General features: G+C 41.5%; 1 protein-coding gene across 3 annotated transcripts in view; it reads right to left on the bottom strand.

Moving 5' to 3' along the window:
* Positions 1 to 11,038: 11,038 nt before the first annotated feature.
* DISC1 (DISC1 scaffold protein) overlaps positions 11,039 to 26,898 on the bottom strand; it is a 172,935-nt gene continuing 157,075 nt past the window's right edge. The window contains exons 13-14 of one of the 3 annotated variants that reach the window (XM_054280106.1): positions 21,632 to 21,748; positions 11,039 to 13,738 (exon numbers count right to left, since the gene is read on the bottom strand). In XM_054280106.1, coding sequence (XP_054136081.1) covers positions 13,589 to 13,738; positions 21,632 to 21,748 — 267 coding nt within the window. In that variant the 3' untranslated portion in view covers positions 11,039 to 13,588. Of the gene's footprint in view, positions 13,745 to 21,631; positions 21,749 to 26,898 lie in introns of those variants that run through there. The other 2 variants (XM_054280105.1, XR_008483208.1) reach the window with 2 other exon arrangements.

Genomic DNA, 26,898 nt, shown 5'->3' with positions numbered 1-26,898 from the left:
CAATCCTGAGAGATCAAAGCATCAAACTTCAGTCTGGAAAAAAGGAAGGCTTGGTGATGTGCTTTTGGGGAGGAAAGAAAATCAGAAAATGAGATTAGAGAAGTACTCATAGTTCTGCACACAGCCAGTATGCAGAGCTTGCGAAGAGCCATAGAGATCTGTAATTACATTTGTATGGATTATACTAATCCATGAATTTGTAGCCCATGGGACCTGGCCATCCTGGGCTAGAGAAATACAGAATTATCAGGTAGTGCTTCAGGAAGTGGTACTACATGTCTTGTGGCTTTTTTTCTTAACCCCAGGAGGACCTTTCTGGTGAGGCGCTGCTGCCCTTCCACAGTCTGTGCCCTGGTTGACAGTGATAATTTGTCTTTTAGGGAGTGGAGCTTCCATTGTACATTTAGGAGGCAGGAAAACTTTACCACTCTTTGAACTTGCTTTAAGGCACAGCATAATCAGGGATTTATTTAAATATAGTCCAGGAAATTATGTGTTCTTATTTTCTTACTGTGGTGTTAGTCATGCAAATGCAAGAAATCTTGACAAAAATCACTGATCATACTTTACATTGTTCACCTTTGGGATTAAACTCAGTCCAGCTTTATCTGTTTGACTTCTAACATTCCTGATTCTCTTAATGCTGTGATTTCAGGGTCTCAGTCCCCACAGGAGCTGGCTCAGCTGAGGCTGCTCACTGGCATTTCACTGCTTGAATCCGAACTGTCCCTCCTGACTTTAGTAATTGCTCGGATATCTCTGACAGTAACAATTTATTGGAGAATTTTTTTAACTGCTGGGACAGAGGGAACACTTTAATAGACTCATAGAAGAGTAATATCCTCTAAAGAAGCTGTTGAGGAGTGTGACTACTCACATATCCACCTGCAGTAAGAGGTTGTTGCTAAGTTGTAACACCTTACACATTGTTAAATGGACTGAAAGATAAATTTGAAAATCATCAACATCAAAGGATCATGGCATGGGTTAAAGTAACTGACCCTTTCACTAAGATATTGAGCACCCTTCATGCCTCCTGGAACTGAGGATGCTGAAGGGGTTTCTGAAGTGCCCATCTAACACATCTGGTACTGAACACTTCAGGCTTAACGGAGAACAGCAATGGGACAACTTCAGGTGATAACACCAGCTCAGTGTTTGACTGGACTCTGTTTTGTGTTACAGAGTTTGCATTACCAATGTTGTCAGCAGCCCACTAGTGAAGGTCATGCTTCTGTGGGTTCTGCAACCATTATTTGTTGGACCCTGGATCTAGTCAAAGTGTTTTCTTTAAAGATGTACAAAACCAGGCAAGGCAGATTAATTGTGCCAGGGAGTAACCCTGAGGAGTATTTCTGAACAATCCTGTGTTTCTTGGAATTCACATTGGGGGGAAACCACATTAAATGCATCTTCCATTTACTGGGGGCAGGGAAATAGCAATATAGTAATGGAGGGGCAGCAGGGCTCACAAGTGCCATTTGGGAAGATTTAGAACAGCAGTAAATGAATTTCTGAACTTCAGTGTGCTTGTGAACTGCTAACCTGATGTGACTGCTTCCTGGCATATAAAGCACTATAAAAATGCTGCAGCATGTGATGCTGCCATCTGCTATGAGATGGTGGCATCTTCATCGTGGCCTATAACAACAGGCCAGACTTGCAGCAGACTTCATGCATTCCTCTGTGAAACATGGATGATTTCAGTACCCCAGACTCTTATTTTAGACCAAAATCCAGGAGCTGAGCCAGAGCATGGCCAGCCTTTGTCCCAGACACTAGTGGCTGTAAAGTGCTATTAATTTTGGTGGCACTGGACTTCAGTACCTATAGCTAGAGGAGGGAAGAGAGAGATGTACCTAGTCTGGTTCACCTGCCAGACACCCAGCAGAGGGGTGCAGGCAGACAGCTCTGCCCTTCTCAACTTAACCACAGCTGGACCTAGTGCAGAGTGTGGGGACTGATGGGTGTTAGAGAGGGATAGCTGTCTTTGGCTTGTTCTGAGAAAGTCAGTGTTCTTTATCCTGACAAAGTTTAGAAATAAAAGTAAATGGAGTATTCTCTTAGTCAAATAGTGCATCTGCTGTGGGCTGAAGATACTGTTTGTTCCTCAATATTACCCACCTGCTGCTCATGAGAGAGTCAAGAGAGTTACAAAAACTTCATTAGGAATCTCCAAGCTGGAAATAGAGAGGAGCGAAACATGGCCCAGAGGGTGGGGAATGGAGGGGGAAGGTGAAGAGAAATATTGTATTGTGTAGAGCATTCGAGATTTAAAACTCAGTCACATTTGCAGAGTAAGCTGATATGTGTGGTTCAAAATGGCATGTGAAATGCTGCTTTGCCAGCACTCCTGGGGATGTGCATCCTGTTCCCTGGTTCAGTGGGGCTCAATAGAGCTGTTATTCCTCTGCAGACTGTTTGGCACCACCTCCTGTGACATGACTGTGGTCAAAACAGGCTCCTAGAATCACAGAGCTACTTTAAAACTGGCTAAGCATCATCTGACACAGATACGGATTTGTCAGATCTCTCATACAAAACATGTCTGATGGGTTGAAGGAGGACTTGGCTCAACAAGATCTTAGAGATTCACTGGTGGAGCGAGTTCTGGGGCAGGTGTGGACTTTTCCCTAGTCCTACAGTGTCCCTTTGCATCTGCTGATGCAGAGCATCCTGTCACTTTGTGCACAGCCAGACTTTGGCATGGAGACTGCAGCCCAGCGAGGCTGCCCAGCCACACTCAGAAGCTTCCCTGGCATGGAATGAGAACTACAGCATTTATGTGAAGTAAGAAAATGTAGACCTACTTTTACTGCTAATTACTGTGTCAGAATCAGTTAATTAGCCCATGTCCTGATGAAAACAGGGTCTTTTATATGCAGATAGGAATTAGTAGTATCAAAGGGCTGCAAGGTAGGGAAGGAGGAAATGGCCCTGTGGATTGGATATTGTGCCCTTCAAAGAGGGAATTGCAGTCTGTCAACGAGTCCTGATTATCTTGCCCTTATCTAGACAATCTCTTCCCTGACTGCTGCATGAAGTGTGGTATATCTGCCAGTGAACTGAGGTTTACTAATCACTACATTCACTCCCCTTGGTTTTGGTGGGTCATTGGTGAGACAGTCCCTCCCTCCCCCTCTCAGTGCCAAGTTGATGAGACAGGGGTGGGAATGGCAAACTCCTCACTCCTGCCCCTGAGTGGGTGGCATGGAGGGCTTCTCTGCTGCCTTGCACTGGGCTGCCTCTTGGCAAGTGTATACTACTCATTTTATCAACTAGTAGAGAGGATAAGAAGGCAGTGAAAAAGGGGCCTCCAATGTGGGGTGCAGAGTAGAAATGAACAGTAGTAGGTGGAGGAAACTCTTTGAGCAGGATGTCCCTGTGCACAGCAGGAAAATGGTGGGGAGCCATTGTTTTTTGGATTCTCTCCATGCTTGGACACAGGTTTTTACCTTGGTGAATGTACCTGTGAGGTTTCATTTGGGGGGAAAATGTTCACAACATTGTTTTAGATTAAATATTAAATTTAAAAAACCCCAAAAATCTAAGGTAGAATTATTTTAGTGAATCCAGTTATGTCATTGCTGCTATCTTGAAATGCTGAAGTCCCTGAGCAGAAGGATCCAGGCTTTTACTTTAGTGCTGCAATGCCAACCTTCTGGCGCAGAGTTTCTGCGTCAAATGTCATCATTCCTGTTATTTCATGAGCAGCAAAGAGATGAACTTAGAGAGGACCATCATATACCAGCTTCAAAGGGTAAAGGGACATGAGGATCCTAAGCAGAACCCAGATGCTGTAGGGATGTGGTTGCAGACCCTGGAACTCTAACTTCTCATTGCCTTAAGTCAAGCTTCTCTTAAGCAGCTCAGCTGTTACTCCAAAAGTAAATTGTAAATTGTTACTTAGGCTTAAAACTTATATTTGGGTCAGTGCCACTCATAAAGATGCAATTCAGAAGTGAAATGCACTTACTGGTTGCTGTTACAAGAAACCTGTGTCAGTGTCTGTCGAATCTCAGGTTTCTCCAGCATTTTAATAGCTGGAACCGTGTCAGTGGTGTGCCTCTTGCCTGCATTTTTCTCCTGGTATCACTTTGTGACTCTCCTTGGAGAACTCCACATGATCCTGCACACTTTATTGCTCCCTCAAGCAAAACCTCTTAAAGGATTACTTTGACTGTTGATTAGAAGTGGCAGGGAACACTTGGCAGATCTGAAACTCAACAAAGAAGTGCAGTTTGCTTTCTGGGATTTCCCCCCCCTCCCTCTTATCACAGAATGGTTGTGGTTGAAAGGGACCTCCGGAGATATTCTAGTCATCTCCCTGCCCCCAATTCCTCAGATTCAGCTATTGCTTATGTTTCAAAGTTGTCAGATTGCAAATGATGCCTGGAAGGGCAGGTGGGGTTTGGTTCAAGACCCAATGTTTAGCCTGGAGACAGAGGGAATGCTTATTTTTAAGTGCAGGAGAAGCTCTCCTTTTGACAACTGTTCATGTAAGTTTTTATACTTTATTCTTTGCTAGAGAAGGTCTTATATCTGCAAGGGGAAACCTGAAGAAGGAGGCAAGGTGTTCAGAGGGCATCAGAAGGTAGAAAGCGCAGCTGAAAATCAGTATCAGGCCCTTGGGGGAGGAGTTGAGGCTGGGGGAAGGGGATGCTTGCTGGATGCATCCATGTTAGGGGTTAATTAATTAAATTAATTCCCTCCCCAATGCAGAGCAACACTGTCCTTCCAACACTGTCCTTTTACTATGTGGGGCATAGTAAAAGTTGTCAAGTCCTGCTTTTACCCCCAAGTTGCACAGGAGAAGTTGTTTCACCTCTCGGTGACTCTGATATAACTTCTTGGCCACTGGCTGGGAGTTGCTGGGGCAACTTATTCAATCTGGGGGAGAATTAAGCAGCACTCAGTGGTCCAGCGCATGTGGTTGAAATCCTGTCACCAAGTCCCAAGGGAAGGCTTGTCTTCTAGTGGGCGCTGGCTTTTGCAGTCTGTGTAGTCACACAGATTCTGCTATTTCCTATGCCAAATGCTTCCTGGAGGATGTCTCACAACTTTTATTTCCTCCACATCCATCCAGGATTATGCAAAGCCCAGCCTAACTGCAGGGCCTTTAATGATGCCTTTTTAATTACCCCCAGCCCCACTGAAGCACTGTAGGTGTTTTCAAAACCAGCCTGGCATCCAAAGTCAGAGATAAACATGAAAGAAAGGGTCTGAACACCCTGTGCCTGACGCACAGTGCATCCCTGCCTAGAGGGCCCCCACAGACTGCTCAAGAGACCTCACTCTTGACTGGTGAGTAGTGGGTTCACAAAAATTAGAGAGGAACGTGGGTTTCATCCTAGCATTAGTGAAGCAATAATCACCAGAAAGTTCACCTGGCACAGCCTTGACAGCATGCAATGTTTTTATTTTAAGGGCATTGGTAAAATTTACTGGAGACTCAGACATTCTCAAAATCACTGATGTGCTTAAAAGCCCTAAGGGACCAGGACCTCTGCCCTTTCATCTACCTTCAGCACTGGGCAGCACTTCTAATTGCTAATTTGGGGATAGTTTGGAGTCACTTATAAGGCATGAGAGGTTCATCCCTCCTCTTTCTCTAAAGCCTTTAATGATCACTAACTGAGCTGCACAGTAATCACCCAGCACTGATGTGTTGACTCCAGCTGAGGCTGGTGCAGTGCTGAAAGCCCGAGCTCACACAGCCCAGCTTTGGTAGGGTCAGATGGAGACCCAGGCTGTCCTTGACTTTTGAATTTGCTTTTGTTGTATCTCCAGGCAGATGAGTTTGCTCCCTCCCCTGCGAAGATGGGAAGGAAGGTGTGTGAATGTACTGCTGGAGCTGATAATCCCGTGAGATCCTGGGCTCTCTGGTTCAGGCATGTGGGGAGCTGACAGGGTCCTGTAGCTCTTCCTGTGATCCTGTGATGAGATTAACTCCTCTGGGGGAGCTGCTGGGGCAGGCCCCTGCCTGCCCAAAATGTGCCTTTTGCCTCCTACTTCTACCAGTGCAACTAAACTTTCTTGCCTGTCTGGTGGTGTTCTGCCAGTGCTTTTTTGATTTAGTAGACACTTTAGGTGTGGGGGTTAGAGACAAATGGCTCTGCTCTCTGCCTGGCTGGTCTCAGCCTCTCAAGAAGCAGATGTGTGCAAGGCTTGGATGGAAACAGTTCTCTTTGACCCCAGCCCTGGGGATCCTCACTCCCTGATGAGCATGCCTGCCTCCCCTGAGCCCTGAGCCGCAGGCTTTTGGCAGGCTTTGACCCGAAGGAGTGAGGGAAAAGCATCTGGGCTCTGTTTATCCTCTGGGAGGGAGGATACGTGCGAGGAGGGGGCTGTGCCCGTGCACATGTGCTGAGTGCAGGGGTGAGCGCTGCCACCACCACCCCTGTCCCAGAGCTGATGTGCCAGCCCCTGGCAGAGGCAGGATGCTGTGCTGGGAGATCAAAGAGGAAAGCTGAAATGAAAAGATGACTACCAGCAGTGGGGAAAAGCCTTGAATTCCAGCATGAAGTTTGCTCCTTTCTTTCCAATCAGTGCACCACCAAGGGCATGCATAAACCATATGTTAAAGGTGTTAGAGGGCTGAATGTGGAGCACATGTGTTTGCCTGAGCCTTTACCTCGGGGTGGACTGACTGGAGAAAAGTTAAGCACTCTGGGAGCTCCTGACCATAAGACATCAGACATTTTGGTTAGTTTGGTCAATTTAGACTGTCTGTACACAGGAATTAGGAATATTTTCTTCTACTGATTCAATGCCTAGAGCTAAATTACATCTCCCATAACCCAGTGACCATTAATGGTTTGAGGTAAAACTTGAAGCTTACTAATATGTCTTGCAAAAGATAAGCAGGCTCTGTTACCAATTTATGGGGGAAGTGAATAAAAAAATCCCTGAATGATTGTTCTGCTGACCTCAATATATCTTGTGGGAAGAACTTCCTAAAGCCTGAGAACTAAGGCTGCAGAACAGGAGACATTAACCAGGTGATTTACTTCTCCTTCAGAACACAACATTACTCATTGGGTTTTTGTTTGGCTTTATTTCCCCTTTTTTGCCCACTGTAGTAAACCCAATCAATATTACTTTTCTAATTCAGGATAATAAAAAAACCCACACACAGAAGGAAATAAAGCTGGTGATATCTTATTGTTCCCATGTCATAACCAGGCAGTATTCCTGTGCTGGAAGAGCTGCTCTGTGCTGCTGCCTTCAGTTCACAAGACTAGATAGGAGTTTCCAAGGGCAGTTGGGTGTTTGGTATAGCTATAGCTTATAGTCATTCAAGGAATTTGGGGTACTTGATGGGAGGACTGAGAAGAAACATTTCCCATCAGGATTAATGGACAGAGATTGGTTTCACTTGCTACAGTTCATTATAGAAAATTAGCAGTGACAAATCACGTATGGCTGTGAGAGGCAGGGTGCTCTTTTCACCTTTTCTTTCTGATTTAACAAGTCCAAGCAGCACTACATTGATCAGCACAAACAGCCAAGACAAGCAGTGCCTGATGCTTGGTGTTGGTTGAGTTTCTTTGGGTTTCCTCTGTTGCAGAGGATGCTGAGCAATGCTGCAGGTGGCTGTGCTGCCCCTCAGGCTGGAGGGCTGTCCAGGTGCTGTGGCTCTGCCTCTGCTCCTGGGGCACCATGTCTGGGGCCTGTCCTCCCTGGTACTGCACCAGGGCACATGTCCCTGGCTCCTGAGCCCATTTAACCTGCCTGCACATGGGAGGGAAGAAATTTGCCTCATAACCCTCAGCTTCTCCCTAGCCAGGCTGTGAAACATTTTGTAATAGCTTCAGTCTTTGCTTCCTGGGGAAGATTTACAGGAAAGCCTTCCCTAGCATTTGGTTTCACTTGCCCTTTTGAGCTAAGGTCAAGATCAGAAAATGGGTAAATAAGCCTTCCCAACTTGCTGACATCCAGTTGTTCTGTCCTCCACTTCTGCTCTGAGCTAAGCACCATTTTATGAAAGCATTTCTTTTTCTGTGCCTTAATTATTTTTTTTAAGCTAGTAAGGAAAATGCATATATTTAAGGTAAAGCCCTGTGACTATTCTTCAGTTCTACAGGTACCATACAGGCTGTATAAAACTGAATGGTGGTGTTTTCTGTGTCAAGTGCATTACATCTGGGATGCAGAAGGGCTTTATTCACAGTTTCTGGGGGAAAAAAATCAGTGGATAATTACTCTCCCTGCTAAAAATATCTTTTTTTTCCTTTTTTTGTTTTGTGATTTCTGCTAGATGAAACAACCAGTAGGCAAATCTTTCCCCATGTAAATACTAAAGGACATGAGTGGGTCACATTTTGGGCTTTGGTTGGCAAGCTGTCTGTGCTGAATTTTGCTGGTCTTACAGCTTACATTAGTTTGTCCTAACCTCCAAAGAGGTTCTTGTGCCTCTTTTTCTGAAACCTCACTTGCTTTCACTTTGTGGGGGCACAGCAGAGTTGTCAGTGCTTGTCTGTACTGTGTACAGATGCAAGGCCATGTTCTTGCTCTTCAGAGCTGCCCATCTAAGTGAGGAAAATAGCTGGGTCAGCCAGTCAGCTGCTGCTCCAGGAGCTCATGTGATTGAAATTAAAGGAGTAAACTGTGATGCAGCCCTGAAGTTCTGCCTGTAGAGCTGTGCATGGCTCCCTGCTGCTGCTCCTGAGCATTGCCCTGGAGCTGCTACTACAGGGAAACATGAGAGTGGGCACAAAACTCTAGGTTTTGGGATTGAGCTGATAGACAAAATCTTAAGCCCACTTTGACAAGAAAACAGAGAGGTCTTTCCTTTGGAGTTTCGAAGTCTCAGTGTCAGAGAAGTAATAAATTCAAGGTCATTTTCTTCTTGTAAATTGGATGGCCACTGTGAAAAGGTCTCTTAATTTTCTATTTCTCCAGTGAGATCTATCATATGTCTCCTACCTGTTCCTGACTAGTTTAGTATTCTCTCTCTCTTGCCACTTAATGTTCCTGGATGGCTGGTTTTATTTTAAACAATTTATTCAACTTTGCAGGTGATTACAAGAACAAATAGTCTAGTCTTGTATTGACATTATGTGTCTTTGACAATGCCCCAACAACCCCTTCCCAAAGACAGTGCTCTTCCAGATAAGGAAACAGGGAAAGTGTGGCTGAATACCATGCATGTTCAGAATTCAAACATTTCCTTACTCACTCAACCCCAGATGTTCTTTTCCCAGGCCTCATATCCAAGTCTTCATTAGAAATTTGAGATAAATGCTTTACAGTGGCTGCTGGCTTGGCAGCTTTTCAGGTTCAGGCAGAATCTCCTTTATTCACAAGCCCTTTCTTCTTATTATTTTTTAATGCTTCTCCAGAAACTTGTATTATCATCTTAAGCAGTGCAGAAAAATATTCAATATTTTAGAGCTGCTTCGTAGCATGGTAATCTCTGAGACTAAAAAAAAAAATTTCTTGGTCCCAGCCTCATTTTTAATAGGATAGTGAACTAAGAGGATACATGAGGATTATTCTAATCTCACCCTGGAGCTCTCTCCAGCACTACTGCCTATCTGGGACCCATTATTAAGCTGCCTTCTCCAATGCTCTAGAAAACAGGCACTTATCTTGATTTAACAAGTAATGATAGCAAAAGCCTGAGCTGTCATGCTTTAGAAATAATGGATTAGATAATTGATTGTGAAAAGCAATATTAGGCTGGAGCTGAACACCCTTTGGAGTGCTCTCTTCTCCTTGCTTCAGTCTTTAGTCCCTTGAGAGCATGTTTGTACACTGAGGGGGGAGTATATTCAACAAAATCAACCACTCCTCTCACAAAGCACATGAAAGGGACTGCTAAAGGTGAGCTACTTTTTCTCATCTTGCAGCTCTCCTGGAGCAGTCCACTGTGTGTGCTCTGGAAGAGCAAGGGAACTCGTCTGGAAGGGTCTGGAACACAAATTTGATGAGGAGCAGCTGAGGGAGCTGGGGGTGTTCAGCCTGGAGAAAAGGAGGCTCGGGAGGGGACCATATCACTGTCTACAGCTGCCTGGAGGCTGTAGCCAGGTAAGGGTTGGCCTCTTCTTCCAGGTAACAAGTAACAGGATCAAGAGTGAATGCCCTCAAGATGCACTCTAAGTGCCAGCGGAGGTTAGTGTTAGATATCAAGAAAAAATTCTTCACTGAAAGGGCTGTCAAGCATTGGATCAGGCTGCTCAGGGAGGTGGTGGTGTCACCAGGGCTGGAAGTATTTAAAAAATGTATTGATGTGGCATTTATGGATGTATTTTAGTGGTGCACTTGCTTGGCAGTGTTGGGTGAATGGTTGGGCTCAGACTTGGTCTTAATCTAAATTATTTTATTATTCTGCTGCTGTGGCAGAAGAAAACACACAAAGCCTTATTTGCCTATGTAGTCTTTAAACCTATTGGGTCTGGGCTTTAAACCTCTTGGGTCTAGGGACAGCACATGATCTGGGCAGGAAAGGAACTTCTTTCTGGAGATTTTCATTGTTTGCAGGTGCTGGGAGACCAGTCTGCCCAAAAGAGAGAATTTCAATATATGAGAGTGGTCCTTGGGACGTCATACACACTCTCCTACATCTCATTGTGAAAATGAATGTGTGTAAGAGCATAACTTTGGCTCAGATATTGCTGTAGCCAAGGCACAGTCATGCTGCTCTTCCTTCAGCCCTTGTCCATAGGTGAGGAACTGAGGCAGGGCAGGCAGGACTCAGCTGCACAGCAAGACTGAGTCAAGCTGGGACCTAAGTGCAGGTTTTACCTGTGTGTACAGCTCACTGTGTAATACTCACTTCTCCCTCTCATACTGAAAAGAACTACATGTTGCTGTCAGGCTTTAGTCTTGAATATGTCTACAGACTGTTTTCAAAAGTTATAACAGGCTAGCCCAAGCAGACGAATTACCGCTGTCAGCAGCACAGTAATAGTCACACACATGGTTTCTTTCTCCTTTTCTTTCCTCCACTCCCTGTGATGAAACTTCTAAAATGCTGTACACTGCACAGAATGCAAACAGACTTTGGGTTAGTTAAAAACATACTTCTCTTTATTTGAAAGTTTTCTATTCACAGATAAAAGGCAGCCAATACATTGCATAGTATACCTTTTATTTTAAAGTATGCTTATTATCACATGTGTCTCAGAAAAAGGATGGTTACTGGCTCTAACTTCCCACAACAAACAATGAAGTTAATGGAACAATAAATTAAAGGAGTAGTAGTAGTCTATGTTACATATAAAATAGATGTTAACAGATACAAACATAACATCAAGGATGACTGATTCAGTTTCGCTTCTCCTTAGAAATTCAGTGTCTTATTAGAGTGGTTGCCTAAATTGAGTTTTTATTAAGATGCAGTAGTGCTCTGAAGCTTTGAAACACAAAAGCCACACAATTTTTTTAATTGAATGGGAATGTCTTCAAGAAACCTTGCTAGTGGCAATGAGGGTGCTGTTCTCCTGCCCCTGTGCTGGTCGGGTCCTATCCCTGCTGTTGAGCCTTTGCTGCTGCAAGGAGACAGACCTGATGCTTCAGCTGTAGCTGATCCTGGCTCTAAGGCACTTCTAGGGCCTAACAACCGTTTACATTGCAGGCACTAAGTATTCAAAGGACAAAACTCTGCAGGGTGGGAGAGTCTGGTGTCATGAAACCTTAGTTTAGTGTACTGGCCATCATCTCTGGGACTGTTGTCATAGTCCCATATAAATGCTCCTTGCTGGAAATGCAGTACCTGGGCCCTCTGAGGTACTGAACCCCAGGCAGCTTCTGTGGGTGTTAAAGAAACAGTTCTAAGAGCTATCTTAGCAGTTTCAAGAGTATCTTGTCAGAGTGCTATCTTTCCTCTTTACCTGAACTCATGTGGGGTTCCATGAGTGCTTTCTGGCAGGCAGGCTTTGCTCTGGAGCTGCTCCTGTGCATGGGCTGAATGTCAGGGTGCCACCTGCACTTGTCTCCTGCCCTCAGCTGGAGGCAAACACCTTGTTCATCTGTTCAGGGGAGCTTCAGAAAGTGCCAGAGCTGTGGTGGGAGGTAGGTATTGAACAGGGACGTGGAGAGAGAAACTTGTCAAGCAGAACAGCAAGAGATCTCCATTAGGGAACTGAGCAGCAGAATCCATGCAAGCTGGAGCTCCAAGAGTCTTGACCACAACGTAAAGGGATGCTGGCCCATATATTACTCAGTGAGAAAAGTCAACCATGTTCTGAATTACAGGGCTGTAATGCAGCCCTGAGGATCTGATGACTATAGAAACCACCTGAGCTCTCTGCCCTGCTTTGACAACCATATGCTCCTGGAGGCAATTATAATCCTGTTGTATGTCTCAGCTGCCTGGCACTTTTTTTCCCCTCTCTCCTTCTGTACTTAACACTGAGGTAGAAGTTTCAACTAGCATTAAAACACACCAAAAATGAACAGGATCTTAGTGGGAAAGTAGTCCAATTACCTTCAAAATTTGCAAAAACACAATGTGGCTATAAAATGTGACCGAAGTAGAAGAGTAATTCTAAAAATTAGAAAAGCAGTATCAAAAAAGTACAGTATCAGTTGCAAGACATTTTATATTGTGTTTTTAAAAATTAAGATTTTTTTAAAAAAATTCTCCCTCTGCAACAGAATTTTTATGGTATCAGAGATATACTGGTGTCAAAGTAGAAGTACACATGAATTTTTGAAGACATTAACTCTTTTGAACAATTATCCAGTTGGCTTCAGCTGAGTACTGCTTTTATTTCCTATAAAAATACATGTTTAACTATGCATGTGTATATATTGACATACATGTATTGCAAAAAAATCTGCATTCCTGCTGAAGCTTACAGGAAGATCAAAGTAATGGCAGTAATCTTTACAACAAGATTTAAATGACTTCTTGTTCATACAATATTTAAATATAAGCAACACAAATCATCAACATAGGATTTTTTTTTTGCTTTACAACCCCTGTAATACTAAAGAAAGTTTATATTAATACCTAAATAAATTGAGTTAAACTACTCCTATAGGAGCTGCTGTTAGCTACCTCCACTGTACTTAATACCACAGAACAAATGAGATCCAAATTTCAGTTGAAAGAACACGGTTAGCTTGGATTTCACCCTATTGATTTAATTATTGGCAGGAATGTGAAAATACATTCAGTGTAAGAAAGCTGTTAAAGCCAAAGAGGGGAAAAAAAAAGTTCTTATTATTCTTAGAGCTATTTTCCAAGAAATACTAGATGTTCCAGCTTTAACATTGCATTTTAAATCAGGGAAAAAATCCATGAGTAGAGGAAGACAGTGTTTAGGAGCCTTCAAGGAGAACACTTCACTGACATTAAAGGCAACTTTGCAGACTCACTTGAAATGTATCAATTTGTAATCTACACATTTACAGGAGCTGCTCTGCTCTGAAAGCTGTTTCCCAATCTGTGCCAAAACATATGAGGCTGTGTAGCATACTTCTGATGATAGACCTCCAGGCTCTGTTTCTCCATAATTGATTTAGTTATTAGTTATGCAGGGGAGAGAAGAGATCCCTGAGGCTTAGCAAAACAGTATTCAGTTACTAAAAGAAGCCCTTTGTGAATTAATGTCATCCTACCAGCTCTTTCTGCTCATTATTCCTTCAAGTCTTGTTTTCCTGGACACCAGCTGTCACAGAGGAAGTCTCCAGCCTTTTCTTCTCCTGCCTCCTTGGCTGACTGAAGTTGCACCAGCACAGTCTGGAGTGTCTCCTTCACCACCTGGATCTCCCTCTGCAGAGACTGTGCAAGCTCTATTAAGGAATATTCTATAGGTGATTGGCAGTCCCTTTTCTCTTTCCAAGTTATTAAGTACATTCTTGTTCTGCTGTTCACAACAGATGGCCATGGCTATCTAATTGTAGCTTCAACTTCTTCCAAATTGTTTGGATTAAATATTAATACATTTCTCACACTTGCTAGCAAAAGAAAAATGCAGGCAAACTCAAGTTCTCAAGTAGCATTATTTAGCAGTTTAAAAAAGGGAGGGGATGGGGGATACTGCTTGGATACTGCTCTCATGGGAAAAAAGGAAGGAAGGAGACAAAAAATATTGTGTACCATGGAGGCAGCAGCACTAGATGTGAGTTCCTGATGGATGGAGGGTGGAATTTTATGCCAGAGACGCAGCCCAGGCAACAGGAATAGTGAAACAAATGCCAAGTGACCATAGCTTGTGTGGCATTAGTGAGCTCAACAACGTGTACTATGCAAGGTGGGGTGAGAATCTAAGTAAGGAGCAAAATTAGCTTACAGCAGAGAAAGTATTTCTGCTACACTTACCTCCAGAAAGCTTTCATGTTAGCTGAATTATCGTTATAATTACAGTGCAGAACACACAAACATAAAGCCATACAAGACTCCACAGGGAATGCTTTGAACAAGTTGAAAAGCAAAGAGGGCAGTAATGAGGTTGTACTGTCGTGCATTAAAAGGAAGAAGGCCACCTGAAAAGTATCCAATAATTAGTATAAAATGCTTCATTTGGTTAAGAAAGAGTTTTCCACATTTCATTGCAGGGTTCCTGCAATGAATTCAGGAAGAAACTGATGGTGAATGGCTCAGCCTCTGAAAGAGACCTTTCACTTCCCTCTTTCCCAGCTCCACAGTGACGAGAGGGAGGGTGGCACATGGTGACAACAAGGGGTGCAGACGAAGGCAGGACATTCACAGAGACAGTAGCAACTACTGACATGTGCACAAGCCTTTAAGGGACTAGGCTTCCTTGGCAGTACAGCTTTTTGTGCTATGACTGAAAATAAGTTTGTACTACCAATATACTGGGCTTTCAGCTGATAATCTTAAATCGGCAACACTATCTACTGTTGGAAGAAGTCCAAGCTCAATGAGACAACCAATTTTATCTTCTCTTCTATAGCTTACTTTGTGTGGAGAAGCAAGCAAGCAGAGGCAAGTCAGAGCCTGCTGAAATAGTAAACCAATGATCAAGTCTATGAACAAACCCTAGGGCCCATCCCATCCCACTGAGGCCTCCTGGACAGGTATGGATGAAGGGCAAAGGCACCGAAAGACAGAAATTGGTTCATTTCTAGCAGTATGTTATCAAATTATACCAGAATCTCACTTCAAGGGAAGTGAAACAGGATGACACTGAAACAACTCAGTTTCAAAAGTACAACACACTGAAATAATAATGCACAAGGACAGTCTGTCCTTTGCAGAGCTCAGACATTAGGAAATGCTGTTTTACTTGACCACAATGTTAATGCAATGTCAAGAAAAAAAGATGGGCTCAGGTTATGGGACTGTAAAAACTAAGCTGCTACTTTTGAAAAATTGTGACTGGACCATGGTAAAGCTATATCAACCACAGCTCTTTCAGGGAACCATTATTATGTCTTTGAAAAGTCTTGGCTGCTTTTGATTCTGTTATCAATTCCCCAAAACTTCATCTTTGTGTATTTACATGCATTTGCTATGATATTTTGCTCTTAATATGTTCATGCATATTTCTAATTTCTGGACAGCTCTGTTAATCTGAAGGGCTTCTGTCTCGGATTATGAGCAGTAGCAGTACACACAAAGCTTCTCCTATCCCAGGATCACAAAGCACTGTACAAGGACAAATTAATTATGCTTTGCATCTTCTCTGAAGTAAGAAATATGATTATCCTCTTCTAAGTCCTGGATTCTCCACCCCTCTGCAACTTAATCATAAGGCTCTACTGAAAACCTAACTGTTAAACATAAATCCTGCAATCCATGAACACCATAAACCTTCTGAAGTTTAATTCTGATGTGTAGTCTCTAGCTACATGCTGTTACTTGTAATATCCCACGCAACTACAAAATTCTTTTCAGGTAGAGAGAAAACGCAAAATTGAAATGTTTCAGTGACAGTGGATGAGAAATCTTAAAGGATGGAAGAAAACGAGGAAGACAGGAAAAAACCTGTCAACCAACAGAAAGATGGAGCAACAAAAAAAGATGGCTGCATAGTCTAAGTACAGCAAGTACCAATAACCTCATAAATAACACCACAATCATATGTAGACAAGTAACTGTCAAATGGGCCTTTATGGCTAAGACAAATATATGGTATATGGCTGAGCATGGCATCTCTATCCACACACAGGTTGTATCTGGAGAAACAGCTCCACCCATTTTAAAAATGCAAATAAACAGTTTTGCATGGGTCCACATGCATATGTGTCCTTCATGCTCAAATTCTCTATCCAATGCTGCAAATACTGAGCCAGTATGCAAGGCAGGAGTGAAAACAAGTTCCAACTAGGAATATTTTCTGGTTCTGCTGTCTTCCTCTGAAAACTGAAAAAAACTCCACAATGTCAAATAAGCAGTAAATTAAAGTACTTGGGAACAAGTACAACCCATATTCAACAATGCTGCAGGTCTAACATTGTCTTGCTTTAAGCTTTTCACCTATTTAACTTTGTCTCTTTGAAAAACTTGAGCATCATCTCAGAACCCATGATTTGCAAGAAGATAAAAAGCAGATCAAATTACTAGAGACTTATTTAGCTTTGGAAAAAATGGGATCATTTTGCTCAAATGCAGCTTCTGATCTCTCAGCCCAGATGTTCAGGGAAAAGAGACAAAAAGTAGATGTTATGGATCAGTTGTCTTCCTATAGGAAAGGTTAGAAACTGAGAGTACATATTATAAGATAAAAGACATTGGAAGGACAATGAAGGACTACTACTGCTCTGAGATAAAGGCCAATGGGATTTTGGAAAGTAACTGCACTTTCTGGACATCTGAAGAAGAAATTAGTTCTTGAAGAACAGGAATAATCAAAAAGAGGTTTTTGGTTGTTCTTGTTTCTAACCTGGTTAACTATTCTGTCTGTTTCCAAAAGCCAAACTCTACAGTGCCTGCAGACAGAAGCTCAGATCAATGTGCCACCACCTAACCCCAGGCACCAGCACCCTTGGAGAGGCTAAGCCAGATGGAAAACAGCTCTGTAGAAAAGGACCTTGGAGTCATGGTGGACAATAAACTGTACGCCAGCAATGTGTCATGAGGCAAAGGTGCCTCCCAGGCTGGATTAACAATAACACAGCCAGCAGGCAGAGGGAGATGATCCTTACACCCTAATCAGCACTTGTAAGGTCCCATCTGGGTGTTGTGAGTTCCACGATAAGAGAGGAGGACTTCCTGGAATGACTCCAGCACGGGACCAGTTTAATGGACTTGAGTATCCATCACGAGGACATGCTGAGAGAGCTGGGACTCGTCAACCTGAAGAAAAGAAGGCTTACAGGACACTACCACTGTGTATAGCTGAAAGGCAGGAATGAAGAAGAGGGAGCCAGACTCTTCTGACTTTTTTTTGTTCACTGACAGAACAAGAAGCAACAGTGAGAAATTCCAAACTAAGAAATTGAATCTGAATCCATGAAGACTTTTTTTTTTTTGTTTGAAAATGGTCAAACACTGGACTGTGTTGCACAATCAGGTTGTGGAGAGCTCATCCTTGGGGATATTCAAAATCTGACTGGACAACATCCTGGGCAACCTCCTCTAAGTGGCCCTGCTTGGGCAAGGAGTTGGACCAGACTATCTCAAAAGGTCATTTCCAGCTAAACAATTCTTTGATTGTGTGTGCTACATGCCAAAGGACCAGTGAAGAGCCAAGACAATTCAGTAACTCTTTTGAATGACCTGGGTTTTGGCCTTTTTGAAGAGCATCCTTGGGAGCAAGGGAAAGATACTAAGCAAGTCCCTGCTGTTTCTGTGTGGTGTCACAGAAAGAGAGTAAAACAACATTTGGAAGTCCATAATTTCTCCTTACAAAATTCAGGGGTACTTGCAGTAGTGCAACCAATTAGAATTTTCTAATTTTCTAATCCACCTTGATTACTGTTGCCCTCCTTCATATCCATGAATGTTATTTCTATAAACTAAGATAATATCCTTCCCATGCAAAACCCAAAACACTCCCGCAAAAACTACTAAACAAAAAACTGCAACAGAATGACTGCTACATATTGAAAAATGGAGCCCTTCAGTGGTCTGAACATCATCTACTTTCAAACTGCTTCCTCCAACAGAAAATGGAAGGCAAAGAAATTGCAGGACCTGGGTGGAAATACACTGACCTACCTCTATCAGAGCATAAAGTATACAAGTGGGACCATTCTCTGTGCAACACACAGTGGGAAAAGCTCACCCTCCTGTCATCTGAAATAAAATCAAAGAGGGTGCCATTGCCACCTCTAACTCTTGGAGGATCCCAAAACCTCTTAAAGGTTCACCCAGAGTGAGATTCCCCACTGAGCTACAGACAGGGCTAAAGTTTACATGATTCTGTTGAAAACCTGCTCTGGTGTAAAAAAAAAGACTGGTGTGGGAGCCTGCTGCAGGATAAAGGTGAATGATTAAACTTATTAGGTCACATTGCTAACCTATGTTTAGGCACAAAATTCTGCTTTCAGAATAACTGATTGAAATGCCCATTTTAGCGCCAGGAAAGAAGATTGTTTTTGTAGTAATACTACAGCTAGGTTTTCTTCCAACAAAGCATTTCCACCAAGAGGAACTATTACATGCATTCAAATTGTCTATCAAAATGTAACTACTCATTAAGAACAAAAAATGACTGTGAAATTGCAATATAGGCTCCATTTAATTTTAGTGGGAATTCCAGGCCTTTACTGTTAGGAAAGTAACACCTCTCATCAGCTCTGCAGACACCATAATGAGTCACCTCTCATCCTTTGGTTTTTCCAATTAATGATGTGGCCTGTTTTCATACACTCATTAATGATCAATCATTACTGAATATTTTGCAGGTTTATTTGGTTATACTACATAGAATTTAGCAACTATGTCATAGTTCTACAGGGAACTTTAACATCCAGTCATATGCCCCTGTTGTTTGATGCTTTTTATATAGAAGGGCAGTTTAGTGGTTTTTATGAAAGATTTCAACAATAAATTAGAATTGCAAGTGGGCCTGTGCCTATATCAGGGCCAAGAAATATCACTGGATTTCTCCTTTGTTCAAGTTGTGCTGGCACTTATGATGAGCAGCATGGTTGATTTAAGAGTGCTATGCCATCAAAACAGAGAATGAAAAACAATGACATCTGGGTTTTTTCTTCCAATACAAACTTAATTATTAATCAAAGCTATGACACACACTAAACACTGGAAAATGGCTCAAGAGCATTAGGAATTTATTTTTCTCAGTGGAGTCTTTGGAAGTCTTTTAATAATCAGACCACAGGACTAATTTACATCTGTGCAGCTCCCAGTTAGATTTTTCACCTAATACTTTCGTTACATTTATGTGTAAGGCATGTTTTTTGGAGAAATATGGGAAGGGTGAAAATAACCAGTGAATGGACTTAGAAAAGTTTATCCTGCTTTCATTACTATTTCAGGTCTTTAAGCTCCTGGTCTGAGTCTACAGATTTTAATGAAAACTGCATGATTGTCCAGTATCTGTGATAGGAAATGATTTTATCTAAAATCAAATAGATTACCATGCAAACAACAGATTCATCTATTAAATAAATTCCTCTACTGAGGCTAATTGTTGTCTCTTAGCTTAGTGCTAGTTCCTGCAATACAGGCAAGTTACCAATGAGTGAAAGCAAATTTTATAGGCACTGAGCAGTCTTTATATTTAAAAAAACCACAATCCACAGGTCTGTAGCACTATGGTAGCTATTTTTCTCATTCCTTTTTGAAGTACAGCACAGTGATTATATGTACCAGATGGTAACATTTTATGCACATTGACCTGGACTACCTCTGAAATAGCAACTTAATGTTAATGAGGGGTAGCTGAATTGCTGAACTGCTTCTTTGTACATCTCTGTTTTTTAAACATGGTTTCTTATTTTGTGACTGATGGTCTTGCTAGGACCAGGATATCACATACTGTGCATTTCTGTATTTAGATAACATAAGTTGAATTTCACTGATATAGGAAGTCAGATCTCTATCAGAAAACTGTGGCTTAAAATGAGACTAATCTACAACTCTCCTGAAATTTACAATTACTAATTTTATTTTTTAACTAACTCTTGCAGTGTCAAAGCTGTGAAGAAATAGGCACACTCCATAGAACATAAGAAACACTACTATTTCACATATATGTAGTGTACTGTCTTCTGGGGACAAAAATGCAGTTTTCTAGCTTATTTCACATTACCTAGTAAAGTTTAACTATGATCAGACGTGACCGATCAGGTTGAATATTAACTTAAATCCCCTGCAAAGCACCTATATCTCCAACCCTCAGTGTTCTTCTGTAAGGACCACTGAGAAAGCTCATTTGAGAGTAAATACATGCAAGGGGGAAAGGAATTGGATGCTCTGCACACAGACACACAAGACACACCCATACAGCTCTGAGAAAAATGCACTGGGGAAACACAACTGCAACCAAGCAGGAACACTGCAAGTATAATAAAAAGAATGTTGAATAATCTTTCTGTATACTGTGTGTATATGGAAATGCTTTGAAAAGAAACATTTATAGTGACAAATTACTGACTGGATTTCTTTCCTCCAACCCAAATCCCCTTCCCCCAGCACCATTCCTCCTTCTCTCTGCCCCTTGCACTTTATCCTTCTGCTACCTTTAAAGAAACCTTCTGCTACCTTTAAAGAAAAGTTTCTGGAATAGGAATTCTGCAATGACTTATAATAGATGCCCAATTACTTAAAACACAGTGGTATTTCCACACACTATTTATTCTCTTTTCTCTAAACTATCCTCTGTAGGACTGTTCACCTTCTCTTAGCAAGAACTGAATCCTTTCCAGCACCATCATCACACCAACTCACATTCAGATGTCTCCAAGGGCTCCTCTGCTAATCTCTGCACTATGAACATATCTCCCTTTCTTCATAATCCTCTCGACTGCCACCTCTTCTCTACTAAAACCTAACCAGCTCAGTACTCACCTTCCTCAGCTTCACTGGTTCGTATTTTCTTTGCCCTTTCTTAGAAGAACAAAATCCCTTTTATGAAAGTTTTTCCTATGAAAGTTACAAATGAAACAAAACTTCATGTTCTTAAATTCTGAAATAATGGCCAAGGAATTTCTCATAAAGGTTAAGCAATCTTCAGAAAAACAGACAAAGCACAGAAAGAGATAAGTGGGCATAGGACAATATCTCATCTGTTTACTTGCACTGGAGTGTTAGAGGCAGACTATAATGTGTAGGATGCCACATGAGGCATCTGTTGCCCATTTTTTTAAAAAAGAAAAAACCCCAAAATACAGGTGACAAGATACACGGTCTGAGTCAATAATGCAGCATCTAATTCAGATAAATCATGTTGGGAAATGCAGGTGCATGGACACTCATATCCATGCAGCTTTTGGTGTGCTATGTATTTAATTATATGAGCATTACCAACAAAAGGATTTTAACAGTAAAATAAAGGTTTTTTAGTACCCAATCTTAATTTACAAAGAACTAACTTCTGTTTAAATAATTTTTTTAAAAAATATGCATTATAGGAAAACTTACTACACAAAAATGCCCATTTCAGCAAGACAATAATTTCTCCCATTCTTAATGCATCTAACCTACACTAAGAACTAGCACTCCATGCCAATCTGACAGGCAAGTACTTCATGTGCATACTTACAGAGATTGATACGTATCCATAGCTATAGAGAAAAGGATATGAATAACTCCTTCATCAACTCTGCAGGCGGAACTTTGCAATTGATCTTCCAGATGCACCAATTTCTCACTTATTGCTTCACATTTTTCTCCCAACTCTGCAGAAAATATGAAGAACTCCTACAGAAAGTTGAAAAATAAAAGAAAGCATGTTTGCTGCTGACTGCACTTTTCTACATCAAATTTGCATCAAATTAAAGGGAAAATAAAATACTAGTAAGGGAATATGATACTTTGCAGTGCAAAGACATTGCCTAAAAGCAAATTCCCATTAGAGGGACGAAAAGCTGTTTCTATATAATAAATTGGTGATTTATCTGAAATGGAATGAGTTTGTGGTCTCAGTTTTCTTCCCAGCAGAAAAAAAGTCACCACCTCACTTTCAGCAGATGATTAGGGGTGTGAAGACAACTACTCTGAACTTTCTCCCCCATTGTCTCATCACAGCAGGGGAGGGAAGCCTCATGCTTACCACTCATTAAGGTACCCAAATTTCAAGTTAAATATTTCAAGCAGCAACATTTTGGTAACTCTTACACACATAAAATGTACTTATATTTCTGAAGAAAAATCTGGCTAGAATACTTGGGGACTTTGCTCAAGCAGTAAAAGAAAATGTAAAAGAAAATGTAAAAGAAAAGAAAAATCAAAGTCTTTGAGATTAAAAGATGAAACTGTACTTTTTTACTGAGTTATCATTAAGCAAGACTAAATTTTCAAAAATAACATTTCTCTACTTAGAACTTACAGATGGCAAATACTTTTTCTATTTTAAACTGAGTATTTTAAACCAATTTCAAAATCCTTCTCGTAAGTTTTTCTCAGATACATTGCACAAGGGTAATTGCTATTTTTTATATTTTGCATTGAGTAGTACTTTGAGAAATGACCCAAATAAGCAGAAAATATGAGGAGAGAGGAAAAAAATCAATCCATTTGCACAGCTCTGAGACAAGTCTTTCCTCTCCCTCCCATGGCACCATAGTGCTGTCTACAGTAATGACAGGGGTTATTTGTAAAAAAATATTATGGTGCCAAGATGAACTTCTGCTAGAACCATGTTTAAAAAATGAGTAATTCATCAGCTGGAATCCAGAAAGCTGGATTGTCACTAGACCCAGTCTGTGCACTCATTAATAAAGCCTGCTTCTAATGTGGCCATATACTATCTGCAGAAAATTTTTCTACTCAAAGAAGAAAGTACTTGGGGTTCTTTGCACTTACCACTTGCTATAAGACACCAGTGGTGGTTTAAAGAAATCAAACCTTCAGTCAAAGGCCTTCCAAAGAAACCATGCTAATACATATTAGAATGCTGCCCACTGTGAAACAGTTTGAGTTTTGGTGAACACATTTACCCGATCTCAGTTGTGTGCTATCCTTTCACTTTGCATCTCACAGTACATTGCATACATGGGGTTGAATGCCAGAAGAGCTCTTCTTGCTGGCACATCCTCTGTTGTGGCACTGAGCTTTACCCTTCTGCTTTCCTTGGGCCTTTCCCAGACATGGCTATGCAGCAGATCCCACTGGGACCAGTTGCAGCTCAGGCCCAGGACAGGTAGGTTGATTAAGAGGTTTTGTTGCAAACCCCTGCAGCTCAGACACAGAGGAGCACAGAGTCCCTGGCTCTGTGCACAGGACCAGAGCTGCCACTTCCAGGGATTACAAACCTAAGAACCTACAGCAGCACCCCACAGAATGTATGGATGTGGAAAAAAAACCATCGTTTTTAAACTGAGAGCATGGTAGCAATAAACACTCTCCTTGCAGCTACTAGGAATGCCTTTTTCTGAAGATCAGTGACAGAAGATGAGGAAAAAGTCTTCCATCCAGCTACTAAATTATTATTCAGCATACCAGCAGGACTCCATGTGCTGTTACACAGTGGGACAACCCAGGCCATTTGTATCAGTAGAAAGCTCTTAGGGAATCATTCTGGGACACACATGCAAGAACAGATGACTATTGTCCAAGAGAACTTAGGGCTCAGGCCAAACAAATCAGTAAATTGGAATAAATCAAACAAGTACTCTGAAAGCACATCTAAAATTATGACCATGTAGAGAAAGCTCCTCATATGAAAAAATACAGGGTATTCCTCCTGAATGATCACATTTTGGCTACATAAGGCATTGCCTAATCATGTAACAAAATCTTGTTTATTTTGGAAATTAAGATAAAAGAACAATAAATATTAGGCAAACATAACCAATCGTAACAAAAATATGGGAAGGCAGGGAAATCTGAGAGTGTACAAGTCAAATCAAACTTGCTTAGGTCTTTAAACACTTGAAACCAATTTAATCGTAACTAAATGGCTATGGCTGCACTTCAGAGCAACCAAAATAGCTCTGTAAGATTGAGGTTATATTTAATTACTCTTTAAATCCTAATAATGCAGCTTAATTTCTCTTTATTACAGCCATAATTGTGTATGAATAAACTATTTCTGTACCTACATAATCCAGCTGGATTTTTAGTTGAAATGAGAAGTTCCTCCAACACCTTAGACAAGCATCAGCTCCCAGGAATTTACTTGCAGGTGTCATGTGAAAAATGCAGGAGAACCATTATATAAATTATGATTTTCCAGAATTTATATGAATAAATGAATAAATGTAAAAAGAGAAATAGAAGAAACACAGTGCTTTCAAAAATACACAACAATAATTCTAAGTATTCAACCAATTCCATAGCTTCTGCCTCCAGGCCCTCATTTTAAAAAGATTTGATAGCCCAGAGAAGTAGATAGAAAAGATTTCTCTTAGTGCCTTTCAGGCCTGGTGACATCATTGGTAGCATTTTTATTTGACATTTGTCTATGTAGGCAGGAAAACCCCTGTCAGTGATACACAAACTATTCAGAACAGCTCCTGGTTGGACAGTGGCACTTTACACTGATCAACAATATCTCTGAGAGGAAAGTGGACTCTGCCTCAAGCTCAACTTATTCATAAAATACAACTCATCCAAGCTTGTAGGTTATGTCAATGCTACAAGATGCTGTAAGCCTGAAGACTTTGTTTATTTTTGCTCTAATGGCACTTTTAGGAAGCAGCTGGGAGACATAGCAGGAGTCAAGAGAGAGCTGAGAGGTAATTTTGTTTTATAGATTTTTCTCTGGACAGGGAATGTAGCTGGCTTGGATTTTTTTTTTCCCTCTAAATCCTTAAGGAGGTGAAAACAGCACAAATACGGGTGTGATTTAGTTTTTAAGGTGAAATTCTTCTGGCTTCTCAGACAAGGTAGAAATTCTCATTCTTTCCCAAAGATGTGAACGTCTGAAGCAAGAAATGTTAAAAACAGACAACGTTCCAGATAATGCACTGCTGTAACATCAGCATATTGCATCAAGAGCAGAGGGAATGGTTTCCACTTTTATCTTCTGTGTTTTGTTTTACCCTTTTGCAAGACATTACAGCCACCTATGAGCAACAGCTCCTTGACAGCATCACTTGAGGAAAAAGTTTGATCAGCTTTTCCAGTACAAACACTTCCTATGCTCTTCCATCTAGTTTAGCAATTTTATATAGAAGAATCGGCATTGTAGTAGCTAGATTAATTTAATTCTATTTAGGATTAGAGTCTATATTAGTCTTTGGTGGTTGTGCTGAGAAGAACGATTCCCAGATATATCCTTAAAATTCATTCTTCCTACAGAGGAACTTTTGTAAAAGGGCATTGCCTTACTTCCAAGCAGCAATATCCAAACAAAATAGAAGCTTTAGAACACCTTCTGCAGAGTCAAAGCCAGATTTCTTTCACGTGCACTACACATCCTTGGCCACATAATAGTTAAAATAATTCAAAGCAACGTAAATAACAACTACAAAAAGGTGTTCTTGCAGGCAGATACTTCACATTATGGCACAAGGTTTAGAACAGCGATCTACAGTTGACAGAAATCCTGCATGCTTTCCCTTGACCCTTGCAGAAGTTAATGGCAATTGTCAGCACTTGAAGCTCCAGAATGTTAGGCCATGAGGTATCTTAAATAATTGCTAGAAACAGAATGCAGCCATCTATATTTGTCATGTTTGAGCAGATGCTTCAGCCACACGCAAGCTAAGAGCACATGCCCTTAGATAAATGAGCTGCATGGCCATGAGGTGACCACAGTGCAGGGGAGGAGCAAACAAAAGAATTTGTTCCTCCTCTGCATCCCAGTTTTACTGACCCACATGCATTGTCCTGGGCAGCTGTTGTAGATGAGAAAGGCCACGGAGAACAATGCATGTTACTTATGACCAACACCAGCAAGGCTGTCCAGGAAGCAGCCAGGGAGCACCAGAGCCTCTCTGTGACTTGCAGTGTGACCAAGCCTGCTGTGACTGTCCTCAGCTGGTGTCTGCATGCACGGCTCTTAGCAGCTGACAGGGACCTGGCAGTTCTGGTTGCAGGGCAGAGACTGCTCCAGGGCTAAAGTCCTCTCGCAGTGAGCAGGTTTTCCTCCTGCTACAAACCATAATGGCTACATTCCATTCTACCCTTACATGGCACACAACGGTAACTATAGTTCTCCTATATATCATTACGCTTTATGTGGTTGAAGACTTTGACTTTCAACTAGACTAGGATTTCTAAACTTTTTATTTCTATTCCTTTCCATCTTTTCTTCACCATGTTCCTGTCTTCCATAGAGGGAGATGTCCAGACTAGAGCCATAGTCCTCTGGAGGCTTTGGCATTCTCAGCTAAGCACAGTAATTATTTCTGTCTTACAACTGACATTCCCAGTAATGAGGCTGCGAGTGACATTTGCCCTTTCTTCCAACACAATGAAGGTAATGAATCCCACTATATTTGCAGTCCACTATAAACCTAGATTCCTTTTCTGCAGTATTGTCAATTTAGCTGCTATTTACCATCTGTATACATAAATCCAACTCTTTTTCTCCCTCAAATGTAATTTGCACCTGTCTTTCAATATATCCCTTCTTAATGATTTCAGACTATTCTTTCAATCTATCAAGACCATTTGGAACTCTAATCCTAATTGAAATTATGTTGACTGGCACATAAACTCCTGGCCTACCCCCTTTTTAAAGGCAAACACAAAGTCTGCCTTTACTGATCCCTTGGGACTTCAAGCTTCCTCTAGGAGTTTTCAAAGGAGCTTGTTAATGGTTTGGAGATTGTTTTTCTTGGCTCCTATGTGCTCAGGAGAAATTTCATCAGTCTAGCCTCACTTGAGTACATCCCATGTGCCTTTGGATCTTTTACTCTTGCTACCTGGTAGTGAATACCAGGAGCACTACATAATTGGGC

This window comes from Melozone crissalis, unplaced genomic scaffold, assembly GCF_028551555.1.
Source record: "Melozone crissalis strain CALT ecotype California unplaced genomic scaffold, PUWL_Pcris_2 ptg000027l_1, whole genome shotgun sequence".
In the NCBI taxonomy this organism is placed as follows: Eukaryota; Metazoa; Chordata; class Aves; order Passeriformes; family Passerellidae; genus Melozone; species Melozone crissalis.
Note: the sequence above shows the minus strand (reverse complement) of the source record. Positions and strands in the feature narration are given on the sequence as shown.